At 37.7% G+C, this 12,303-nt stretch overlaps 1 protein-coding gene across 1 annotated transcript in view; it reads left to right on the forward strand.

Moving 5' to 3' along the window:
• Positions 1 to 1,012: 1,012 nt before the first annotated feature.
• The window catches only part of tei (irregular chiasm C-roughest protein teiresias), a 597,514-nt gene continuing 586,223 nt past the window's right edge, over positions 1,013 to 12,303 (forward strand). Inside the window, exon 1 of the mRNA XM_071594231.1 lies at positions 1,013 to 1,118. Coding sequence (XP_071450332.1) covers positions 1,013 to 1,118 — 106 coding nt within the window. The remainder of the gene's footprint in view (positions 1,119 to 12,303) is intronic.

Here is a 12,303-nt window from a genome sequence, read left to right on the forward strand (position 1 = left end):
CTTACGTATTTATTTTTTGTCAAAATTGAAAGTGAAACACAATGATGAGATCATTGCAAATGGAAGCCTATCGGCCCTCGCACTCTTCCGAAACCGGAATCCGGAGGGCTGAATTTATTTACGAAGGTAAAGAAATATACGAAATATTTTCAATGCTATGAATTACTTGCGAACAGAAAAATAAATCCCAAATGTATTCTTCGGTTGCAATTACTTTGGAGCTTTAATTGGTGCTGCCCTTCTTAAAGGGTAGGATTCGACTGGGAGTAATCTAAAGTATGTGAGTTCCTCTTAGAACATTTCGTTGCTAACCACGATGTGATGTCACCACGTCTCCTAATTGTCTGTGGTATGTGTGTACTTTCAAAAAACTAAAGCCAAGTGGTGGACCGATTCAAGTTATAATAACAGCCGCCGCTGCACCGATAACAAATCGGCTTCCAGACAAAAGAACATAATTTGGCCATAAATCATTAATATGCTGCGGAAAAATTAAAAAAAAGGTCTTTTTATACGATTATGAGATTAAAACAATGCATTTTTCTCAACTTGAATGCATTTTATTTTCTCTGCAGGTGGCGCTGAATCGACCTCACACTCGTTACGCCATCACGGCGCTCACCGGCCGCCAGAGTCATCACCTCCTCATCCATCCGACTCCAACTCCACAGCCCGACATGAGATCCTGTTCCGGGAGGGTGAGGACGTCCTCATACCCTGCGACTTGACCCCCTCTCCCAACGCTACCTCCCCCGAAATCCCCGACACGGACACCCTCCACGACGAGGTCCAGTGGTTCCACGAAGGCATCCCCGTGATGGCCGAGCGCCAAACACTGAGGTCACCCTCCTCCGCCCCCTCGGGCTCCACCTCCGAGGTCTTGAGGTCCTTGGGGTTCGGGGAAGCGGGGGTTCACGTCCTCGGGGACGGGTCGCACTCGGGCGGTGGGGGAGGAGGGTCCGGGGACCGGACCGTGGGGAGGTTCGTGGCAGAGAGGGTGGGGCCCTTCAAGATGATTCTCCGTGTGAGGGGGGCCGGGAGAGGCGACGAGGGGGCGTGGCAATGCAGGAGGCAAGGAGTAGAGCTGAGCACACTTCCTGTCGAGGTCTTGATGATAGGTAAGGCAAAATTCCCTGCCCCACCACGGGAAACATTTTACTCGGATGATTAAGGAATAAAGAGAATATCTCTGTAGTACAGAGAGGGGCGTGCTTGTTTCAGTGAGCCAGTTTCCGTAAGAGTATTGTGGATCTTGAGAAGAGGACAGTACATTTAAATTTTTCATGAAAGTGGCATTCATTTATTTAATGATATTTTATCCTCCCTTCCCATAAAATTATATGAATGTCATCTGATGAAACATTTAACTCAAACATGGTGTATCTATTTCCATTCCATCAATTTTTATATTTCAAAAGGTGTCTTGGTCGCTTGTTATCTTCTTTCCTTTTTTGCCTCTCTCTCTCTAATGGGTGGTATGCTAACATCCTAGTCCCAGGTATGTTCCAGTTGTGAAAGTGAGTTTATCTGAACGTCAATCGATGACATTACGTCAGTAATATATTGTTGCTACAATGACTTAAATCTTGGTAATGGCGTAAAACAATCGCACTCTTCAACATACTGATTTCCAAGGCTAATAGTAAGTCATTTTAATCGATTATTAATATCTTTCAAGCATCACTTCATTATAAATAATTAATAATGTTAATTCGTCTCTCATTCTTTGAATAAACGCAAATTATACACGCAACGCATATAGTGTAACCAATTCAACCAAAGTGATTTCAAGTTCTGATATCAGTTCTAATATAAATGTTATTAATGTACCATACATATTTTTCTTTCCTAGATCATTTGTATTGTAATTTACGGTAAATTTGAAAGTTTTGAAAGAAATATGTTTCAATAATTCCAAAACGTTAAACTACGATGCCACCCATAAACAGATGAGTTCTATCTATTCTACATATTTCACTTTCCACAAGAGAAAATATTCATAGAATGGCTACGTGATATTCAATGACCCTATGTACTCTCCATGTAGAGCCAACTACTGCAACCGCATCGGCCGCAGTGCAGTCTCATGCTTATTGAACGTTATTTCAAATCATATTTCGTACAGAAAAAGTATGCAGAGGTTCAATTACAGTTAATATTAGTTGATGATGCCTTGCTTATAATAATTAGTTAGTTCTTCGATTGTACTGATACCTGCTCAGCTTTAATCGAAGATTATGAATTTATTTTGAAAAACTGAAAAATATAAAATAGGTGTACTTTACACTTCCAGGCTTCACTTCGTGGAATTGATTGTGCGGGGAAAATCACAAACTCTTTTAATATGGATAGGGTTTATTATTTCACCATTTTGATTTTTATTAAACTCTTAAATTAATTAAACTCATTTTGATGAATTAATTAAGTAATGGCGTTTAATACTAAACATAAACCTTTGGTTAAAGCTTTTCCTTAAGCATATCACGTAATTACGAGGGTAATCCCAAAAGTACCTGGCCCAACAAAGAAAACTCTAATTTTTTGGAAAAAAAGTGTTTATTTTTCAACATAATTTCCCTTCAGCTGTATACCCTTTTCTTTATGTTCAATAAGTTCAATACCCTTTTTATAATAACTGTATTGCTCCTCAAAACAGCCATTAACTGCCAAAATCACTTTTTCATGGTTGGAAAATCTTTGACCACCGAACCATTTTTTCAAGTTTGCGAACAGAAAATAATCCAAGGGGGCTAGATCTGGCGAATAGGGTGCATGAGGTAGAAATTCAAACTTTAATTTCATTAATATTGTCCATTGCAATAACGGATTTGTGAGTTGGTGCATTGCCTTGATGAAACAACACTTTCTTCTTACCCAAACGCGGTCGCTTTTGCTTGATTTCTTCGCTCAAACGTTGTAATAAGTTCACATAATACTCGCCGTTGATAGTTTTTCCTTTTTCAAGATATTCAATAAAAATTATCCCACGCACATCCCAAAAAAACCGACGCCATGACCTTGATTTGCAGATGAAACGGTCTTCTCCTTTCTTGAAACAAATTATTCATAGCTTATATACTTTCTAATGCTACTTACTTACTACTTCTGGGCCTTCCTAAGTATACTACTATAATAGTACGGTTTGACTTAATGGTTCAACATTGACATGGAATAAAGAGAAAAGTTTTAGCAACAACATTTTTTTCAAAATGCAAAATGTATCTAAGATTATTGCGCAAATAAATAATTATTTTAACAGAAACTCGCAAATGAATCTAACAAGGTATCTAATTTTTTTTGAATCTGTTTAATTTTAAACTTTATTATGGGCACATTAGCATTATTAGTTTAAATAATTAGCATTTCATAAAATTTTTAATGTTAAATAACAAGATAAAAAAACACGTAGAGTTTTTCCTGCTGGTTTCGGTAGTCATTGCCTCATTTGTTTTATCGCCAGCTTCAAGTATTCTGTTCTTATAGCAGCAGGCATTGGAGATTCTTTTCTTTGGCGTAACCATGGTGACCAGTGAACGAAAAACAAAGCTACACTCTTATCCCACGGGGATATCTCGAGGATGGATGGAGATTCCTGAGGGATGATATACTTTTTTGCAAGGAGGCGAAGGACATAAAAAAGATAAGGATTCTCAAAAGTGGTGGGCGGTTAACGTAGCGCGAGGGAAAGGATGTAAACGCAGGAGAGGAAAACCCTCGGGGGAATAGGGAGGCTGAGAGGAAGATATGACGGAGATACAGGGGGATTGCGAGCAGCCGGGAAACCAATCACTTCGCCGGCTGGCCGCTTTTGGAGGCAAAATAACGCCAAAATAAGAAGTTATCAGTACAATTACGAGAGGGGCAGATACAAGCGAGTAGCGCAAGATACGCCTGACAACATTGTAAACCCCTGCCGTAGCACGGTGACATTCTGTCACTGTACTCGTGACTGACATCTCATGCGGTAGACAGCGAAACAATTCTGATATTTAAATCCCTTTGATTGCAAATTTCCTAAACAGCAAAAAATTTATGCTAGGGCAGTGATATAAGTTATCAATAACATATTTAACGTAAAAAAATAGAGCAACAGTGTCTGTCTATCTATTGAGTTTAGGAGGCAGAATTCGCAAAAAAAAACAAAAATTCAATCTTTGAAAATGACGGTTGAGCACACAAATTACGCCACGGTTTTACTAAAAATTTATTCATGAAAGTTGTTTTCATTTGATTTGTTTCCGAATTTATTTCACTAGCCTATATAGTGCTTAAAAAACGTTCATTGTAATAATTGTTACTGAGTTTGGTATACGGTAATCAGCATATAATTTTAGACAGTATAGAAATTGGGTGAGGAAAAACTAAATATTAGATATAGAGTATGGCCTTGATGCATACTCCTAATGAGTAACTGTTGGAAATTATTCTCCTAACTATACAGTTAATTTTTAAATTTTTAATATTACTTTCTTTTGTTTTATAGCCTCGTGTTTCACGCTAGCGAAAACGAATCCTTGGCAAACATTGATTATTCAAATGAAACTTCTCCGTAGCGCTCTTTTCTTCTGATTTCTGCTTGATTTCACATAAGATTTGAACAAATTTGATTTTTTCCGCTAATTAGGATTGCACAATATTTTTTCCATGCCACTGGTTTGACGAAGGAAGACCTTCCGGGAATCGCTCAGAATGAGAGAGAGAACCATGCGCTCTAAATCTCAGACCCAGCGCTTACCTCCTCATCCTACTCTTTTATGGCGTATCCTAGGGCAAATACTATGAGAAAATTGATCCGAGATAACCACTTTAGGGTCCCCCTTTTCCCTTGCGCATGTAGGACCGAGGGGTATGTGGAAGTCCCCAGGGATGGAGCCGTAAAATGGGGGGTTGTTAAGGCACTGCTGTATGCGTTGGGGGAGAGGATGTTGAGAGGGGCGAGGAATGCTACTCTTGAGGGAAGGAAGAGAGAAATGGAGGAGGAAGGGAGCGAAGGAATTGCGTCTCCAAGGAGTTCGGCAGTGGGATGAAGGGACGTTAGAAGGGGAAATGACTTAGTCCCAAAAAGGGGAGGTTGAAACAAATAAGAGAGACGGAGAGAGTTGGCAGGAGAGGGGAGAGCAAACGAACCAAGAGACAGGTGTGCACAAGGAGTCGGGAAGCGGCGATACAAGATTCTCTCGACACAACCCCGTTGACGACTTCCAGCGACTAAAATTACAAAGCGTACATAACGATAACCATAACTCTAAACACACATAAAAATAAAGTGCTTTGGGCTTCCTTTGGCTTTCGATTCTATCACTACTCTCTTTCAAAGTCCTTTCGTTTACCAATTGAATACAAATAAATGAGCCATAAAAGCTTGTTGATAAAATGTTCACCATTGCACACAAGATACTTATTTTGTCGGGCATTACACACACTTGTTTTGTCTAATTAGTTTGAATGTAGTATATGGTGAAGTATATTTAGTCTTGTAAGTGATTATTTTGTATCTACGGAATAGGGTTTGAAATATCCGCTCTTGAACCAAAATATAGAAACTACTATTCATACATTTTTCATGTATCCATATTATTTAAAAATTCACTCTAAATACAAGGCGAAATTTAGATCTCAACATGAAACCGAGGAATAAACTCAATAATATAAATTAAATTTTCTGTTTTCTCCACGCATAATTTTTTATTTTAAATCACTTTCCCCGTAATTTACCCTAAGGTTCCTGAAATTACAAGCGATGAATATTCATTTCTTTCATAGTTCAATTTTTAATTACTTTCAACACTCAAAGGATTTCATACTTTAATTTTAGGGCATAATTTGAAATTAACTGCTAAAATTATATGCTCATTTTAGTTCCTTACATATCCAGTAGTCAGTGGCGTCCACCTCAAAGAAGTAACTTGTTCTTTCAATGCATTGAATCAAAAATTGGCAAAATATGAATGCTAAAAAAACACTCACTACATTAATCACTTCAGCATTTAAAATATCAGCCGGGCTCTGCCAATTTAATTATCTAATCCAACAACTTCTCAGTCCGAATTACTTTTGACAAATAGCCTAATGCAAGATATGCTATGTACGTAAAATATATGAAGCCAATAATTCGTCCTCTCCCCTTCATGTGACACATTGGCTGTAATGCCAACCGTAAGCACACCAACTGATGCGGCAGAAAATATGATTCAAATATTAATATGGGTACTAAGATATGGATATTTCTTGTAGCTCCCAAACTGAATTTGTCCTCCTTTTCTTCATATTTAATGTATTACGTACATCTAAAGGCTGTGTTTTTTAACTCTAACCAAGCTAAGGATTACGTCAAAACAACGAAGCCAGTCAGTTACCTCCTGGTTTTTTTTCGAAATGTTGATTTTGTTCTTTTAATATTTTTTATTGCCGTTGCTCGAATGCGTTTCAGATTGACTGAGGAATGGGAACGTCCGTGTACTTGATGGGCCGAAGCGAAATCGGATTACGTTAGGACGAAGATGGGTCATCATAAAGAGAAATATTTCTTCGGTTGTTGCTGAGAAGGAAAACGATTTCAGGTGCTCAGAGAATAGTTGAGGAGGCGTCTCCTTTGCGAATCCCAAAACATAGAAGTAAAAAAGGTGTTGAATTGGAGGTTTGTGTTCTCAATTTTATTTCCAACTCTTACGCGGGTAACGTCAGGGCACGTTTTTGCATTATTTTTCCCTCGCCATCATTTCTTTTCCTACCCCGTCGCCTTCTCATCCGGAAAGTAAGGACTGGCTGAATGACAAATACCTTTTCTTTTAGGCACAATCAGCAAATCATACATGCTTCAATATACTGATAGCAATTGAAATATAAACCATCCGGAGTGAATTAAATCTTTGGATGTATAAGGAAAAGTAGTATTTCTTTAGTTCAATTCATTAGTGTTCTGAGTTCCAACGTCACGAATGCAGAAAATAAATGCTGAAATGAAAACAAAGTGAATGAATCACTTCGTTAATAACTCTGTGAGGTGATCGCTAATTTAAAAAATTCTAATTTTAAAATGACAGGGAAGACGAAAAAAATTTAATATGAGAAATTATGGAAAATGAAGATCCATTAAAAAAATTATCGGACGATACATTTAGGCAACTATACATTTATTTTTGCTGTCAAGCGGAAATTACGTGAATTGAAATGAATTAATAAATACCTGATGGTATTCATGCAAATTTAGTATTTGTAATAATTTCAGATTCATGACAATGAAAATTACCGCAACTCCGCATATGCAACGATATCTCAAGCGCTCCGAAGATAACGTCAACTTCCCCACTCATTCGACCCTGATTTTTAAATCACGTGGACCAGTCTCTAAAATGAAATTTCTGTGGAAATCTCTCACAGACACTTTCGAAATTAGTGTTTTGTCCTCATTTCCAGTTCCTTCCTTCACCTTGTTAATGATACCTCAATTTCTTAAAATAAAAAACCACACGATGGAAGTGAAAGATTATTCAAGAATTGGACAGTTCTTTTGAAGCTGTCGTGAACGTTTTCAATCTTGAAACATGTCTATTGGCATTCAAAGACGTCGCAAGTATTTCAAACAAATACATGTATGCAGTTGACGATTTGTTTTTGCAGGAAACATAGGTCTCCATGCTCCTAAATTACTTTTTAATCAATTTAAAGTCCTCACAAGAATAGATGTCAAATTTGTACGGACATTTAAACTTGGTGGATGTGTTTTTCTGTACTTGGTGTGGAGGTTTCCGCGAAGGCAGACTGGAAAGCATCTGCATTTTTCTCCAATTTTCATCGTGTTTGTTAAAATAGACAACAGTTTCGCCTGCTAGAGACCTGAAAACGTTTCTGTTCATTGAAATGAACGTTGTAATAACCCTAGCTTAGGTTGTTCTTTTCTTAGCAGGTGCTGACAATGTCCCAAACCAAGTAAGGAATAGGATGTGTATTGATAATTAATTGGCAAACAAAACGAATAAGATAGGTACCTGAAGAATAATAAAAAGAATCCCATTGAAAGAATATAACGGAATAATCTGTTTAACTTGCTAAATGCCCCAAGAAAAAGAAAATTTGTATTTAAATTATCCCTTTGTGGTATATTGTTTCAGTAGAATCATAATGCAATGCATTGCAATAAAATAAAAAATTACAATTTTTTTAATGTACCCAGTTTTTCTTAATATTAAAATCAATGTTTTATATGTATTTATATAATAAATTGTTATGAGTGTACAATATTTCCGGGAAAAATAAAAATAAACCAACCGAGTGCTTGAAAATTTGTTAATCAATTGCCCTCGGCTCGAATCTCCGAAATGCATGGGACGCTATGCTTCCATTGTTACAAGAATTATCTTATATTTTATATTATAACATGCGACATAATTATACAATAAGCATCTTTATAGCATGTAATATTTTAAACGTACTTTTGGAAGAAATGACGGAAAAGGATGGGAAGAACTGAAAATAGGAATAAAAGTCAATATTGTTAGAGTTGCAGATGATCAAGCTGTTCTTAACCAGTGAGCCAAAGTGTTAAAAACATTGCTGAGTGAATTGTTGGTAAGACAATGTGTTCAGTTTGCGATGTGAATCAGTTTTTTAATTAAACCAAAGTTGTGTGGTTTTAGAAGCAGAGGAAGGCTCAGTTAAATATTAGGATAGGGAGGCAAAAACTAGAGCAGGTGAAAGTTTACTTATCTCGAAAGTGTTTTGGTCCCAAATGGTCAACATAGTGTGAAGAGAGAGGAATTTCCTTTGGCAAATAAGCTTTCGAAACAAGGGGATTGGTGATAGGGACGTTGAGTAAGGTTGCTAAGAAAGTATTCCTAAAACTTTAATATAGAACGTGGTTTTGTACGGAAAAGTCATCGTTAAAGCAAGATAATAATCATGAGATCGGAGGCTTTTCAGATTGAGGCAAAAGGTGAAATGGGCAATAAGAAAAACAAACAAGAAAGTGTTAGGCATGGTGCGTGAAGAACCGAAATTGTTGGGAGAAACCGAGATGAGGCAAGAAAGATGGATGTACAGAATTTTCATTGGCGATGTCAGGTTAAATTCTATGATAGTAGGGAGGACGTTGAGCGACCGGGGAAGGACTAGGAACAGGCATGCTGGACTGACATGTTAAAGGAAATATGAGAAATATAAGAGGGGCTTATAATATAATAAAATTTTGGTTATTGGGTTCTCTGTTGTTAGAAGCGAATAAATGTATCGTTGTCTGTCTCCATCCAAAACTAAACTATACCGAAAGCTACCAATAATAATATTTATACACTTAAATACATATAGACAGACAAGCATGCATTACGCACAGATTTGCATATCTTAAGAAATATATACAAACATATATATAAATTAATATTAACCTGAACACACAAATCAAATTACAGAGGAGAAAGAAAACGATCAAATAAGAAAAGTCTTAGCGATGCATGAGGTTTGTGGGAAAAGCAAGGGAAAGCACGGCTTTGCTCGATATAGAGTTCGCTGGAATGGAATGATATAGATATCGGCGGAATGTTTACCAAATAATATCATTAAAATACGAATGACAATACAATATGCAGCTGTGTAATCAATTGTTTATGATAAATTGATTATTTTTTTTATTTTCTATGAATATAATAGAATCCCATCGGTGTGTATACGCAGGTAATTTTCACATCCAGGAAAACGAAGAAAGAAATAAAAAATACCTCTCGAGCAAGATAGCATTTGATACTACACAAGTGCTTAAGCAATATTACATGATTATCTTTCATTTAGATTAATAGCTACCTAATTTCACGTTGCGTGCGTTAGATATCGATATATACGCTTTTCCAATTTCAGTTCATTTACCGTGCAGGAGAAAAACGCTAGAGAGGGTAGAAAATACAAAAAAACGAAGTGGAAGCTGGCTTAGTATCCGCTGTCATCCTGTTTGTGACAGTGATTAAAGTTACGGATTGGTCACGGAGGGGAAAGAGGTGACATTGAATGGCAATAATTATACGTTAAGTAGAATTAGCGAAGGAAAAGAGAGTTCAGCTGAATGGAAATTAGTATTTACTCATAATTAACCTTACAGTAAAAACATTATTGCGTCAAATACAATATCTCACATAATACAATATACCTAGTGTTCAACAATGTTCCCTAGATTTTTATAATGGTGTCTAGTTAATTGGGAGCGAAATAATAACAATGCCATTCCCCGGACATAATTCTTCTCTACAAGTTATTGAAATAATTAATTTTCGAAATGAGCGTTAATTTAAAAGATTCCATTTGGATGTAGGCTCCAGGTACACACTGGATAGTTAAATTAGCTCTTTATTTCCACATTTTTGTAATTAATGCCATTAAAATTACTCGGGAATATTTGCTAATATACAAATATATATATATATATATATATATATATTTTTTTAAGGTAATCTACCGGTTAAGGTAGGTTTTTCGATGGACACAACTACCAAAAAAACATTTTATTCCTAAAAAAACAAAAAAATCCATCACCCTACTCTATATCAGGTCCTTCTTCATCTCTGAGTACTTTCTTCCTCCCTTCATCCCGTCCAACATCCCTATCCTGTTCCTTCCCTTTCCTCTTTTGCCCAACATTCTACCCTCTATCACAGTCTTCAACATCCCACTGCCGGTCAACACCCCCTTCATCCACTTTTCCTGCCTCCATAGGATTGCTCCCAACAAACCCCTCTCTTCGCCCACCATACCAAGTACTTCCTCATTTGTTTTCTTCTCTGTCCATTTCACCTTCTCCATTCTTCTCCACACCCACATTTCAAAAGCCTCCAGTCTACGTCTATCCTCCTGCTTCAATGACCACGTTTCCGCGCCGTACATAGCTACGCTCCATATCAAAGTTTTTACGAGTCTTTTCTTAACATCCTTACTCAACGTCACCGTCATCAACTCCCTCCTCCTTGGGATAGCCTCTTTGCCTAGCGAAATTCTCCTCTTTCGTCCCTACTACTTTGACCGTGTTGGTCCAAAACACTACCGAGATACGTTAACTGTTCTACCTGCTCTAGTTTTTCCCCTACTATTTTAATGCTTAGCTTGGCCTTTTTCTTTATAGAAAATCGCGGTATCATTGTTTTATTAATATTGATTCTCATCCCATACCTATCGCACTGAATTTCCAATTCGCTAAGCAATGCTTGCAGCCCCTTGGCTGACTGACAAACTAAAGCTTGGTCATCAGCAAACCTAACTGATTTTACGAATTCCCCGCCCACTTTCATTCCTACCTCGAGTTCTTCCCATGCCTCTTTGATCATTTCCTCTGCATACAGGTTGAACAGCAACGGTGATAATGGGCAACCCTGCCTTACACCCCTTCCTAGCACTGCCCATCCTGACTCCCCGTTTCCCACCCGCACCTGAGCAGTCTGAGACATGTACAGGTTGCGGATTAGCCTCCTTTCCCTCCAATCTATTCCTATTTTCTGCAGAATACTCATTAGTTTTTCCCAATTCACCCTATCAAACGCTTTTTCGAAATCTACGAAACAGGCAAATACCTCCTGGTTGTGTTCTATATTCCTCTCGATTAATAATCTCATTACTGCAATGGCATCACGCGTACCTCTCCCCTTCCTAAACCCAAACTGATCATCCCCTAAGTAATCATTTGCCCTACTCTCTATCCTTTTGTTTATGATCCTGAGAACAACTTTAGCTGCGTGCGTCAACTATTACCTTACCCGCCTTATCTCTAACTGTTAGCATAGCTCTTCCTTTCTTACTTCCCGATAACGATTTAACTTTGCTGTACAGCGCACCGATTTCACCCTTCCTCTGCAGACTTTCCATATCCTCGCACTGCGTCTTCCACCATGCGTCTTTTGCCTTATTTGTTGCCCGCCTCAATTTATTGTTCAATTCTTTGTACTTCATTTTGCCTAATTCTGTATTTATATTCTTCCATTTTCGCCGCTCATCCATCTTTGTAATCATCTCATCCGTGATCCATGGTTTCCTAGTCCTTTTAGCGTTAACGGTTCCAATAGTGTCTTTTGCGGCTTTAGGCAACCCTTTTTTGATCATTTGCCATTTTTCTTCAATAGTTATAAGCCCTTTACCATCCTCCATGATTTTCTCTACCGCCTGTTTGTATTCCTTCCTTTTCAACCCATTTAATGCTTCTACATTCCATTTTCTAACTCGCCGCCCCTGCCTTACCTTTTTGAAACGTACGCTACATTTCATAACAACTAAATTGTGGTCTGAGTCCGCATCCGCTCCCGGGAAGCTGTGCGAATTTATCACACTGTTCCTAAA

This window comes from Hetaerina americana, unplaced genomic scaffold (genome assembly GCF_022747635.1).
Source record: "Hetaerina americana unplaced genomic scaffold, ioHetAmer1.1.p SCAF_6, whole genome shotgun sequence".
NCBI lineage: Eukaryota > Metazoa > Arthropoda > Insecta > Odonata > Calopterygidae > Hetaerina > Hetaerina americana.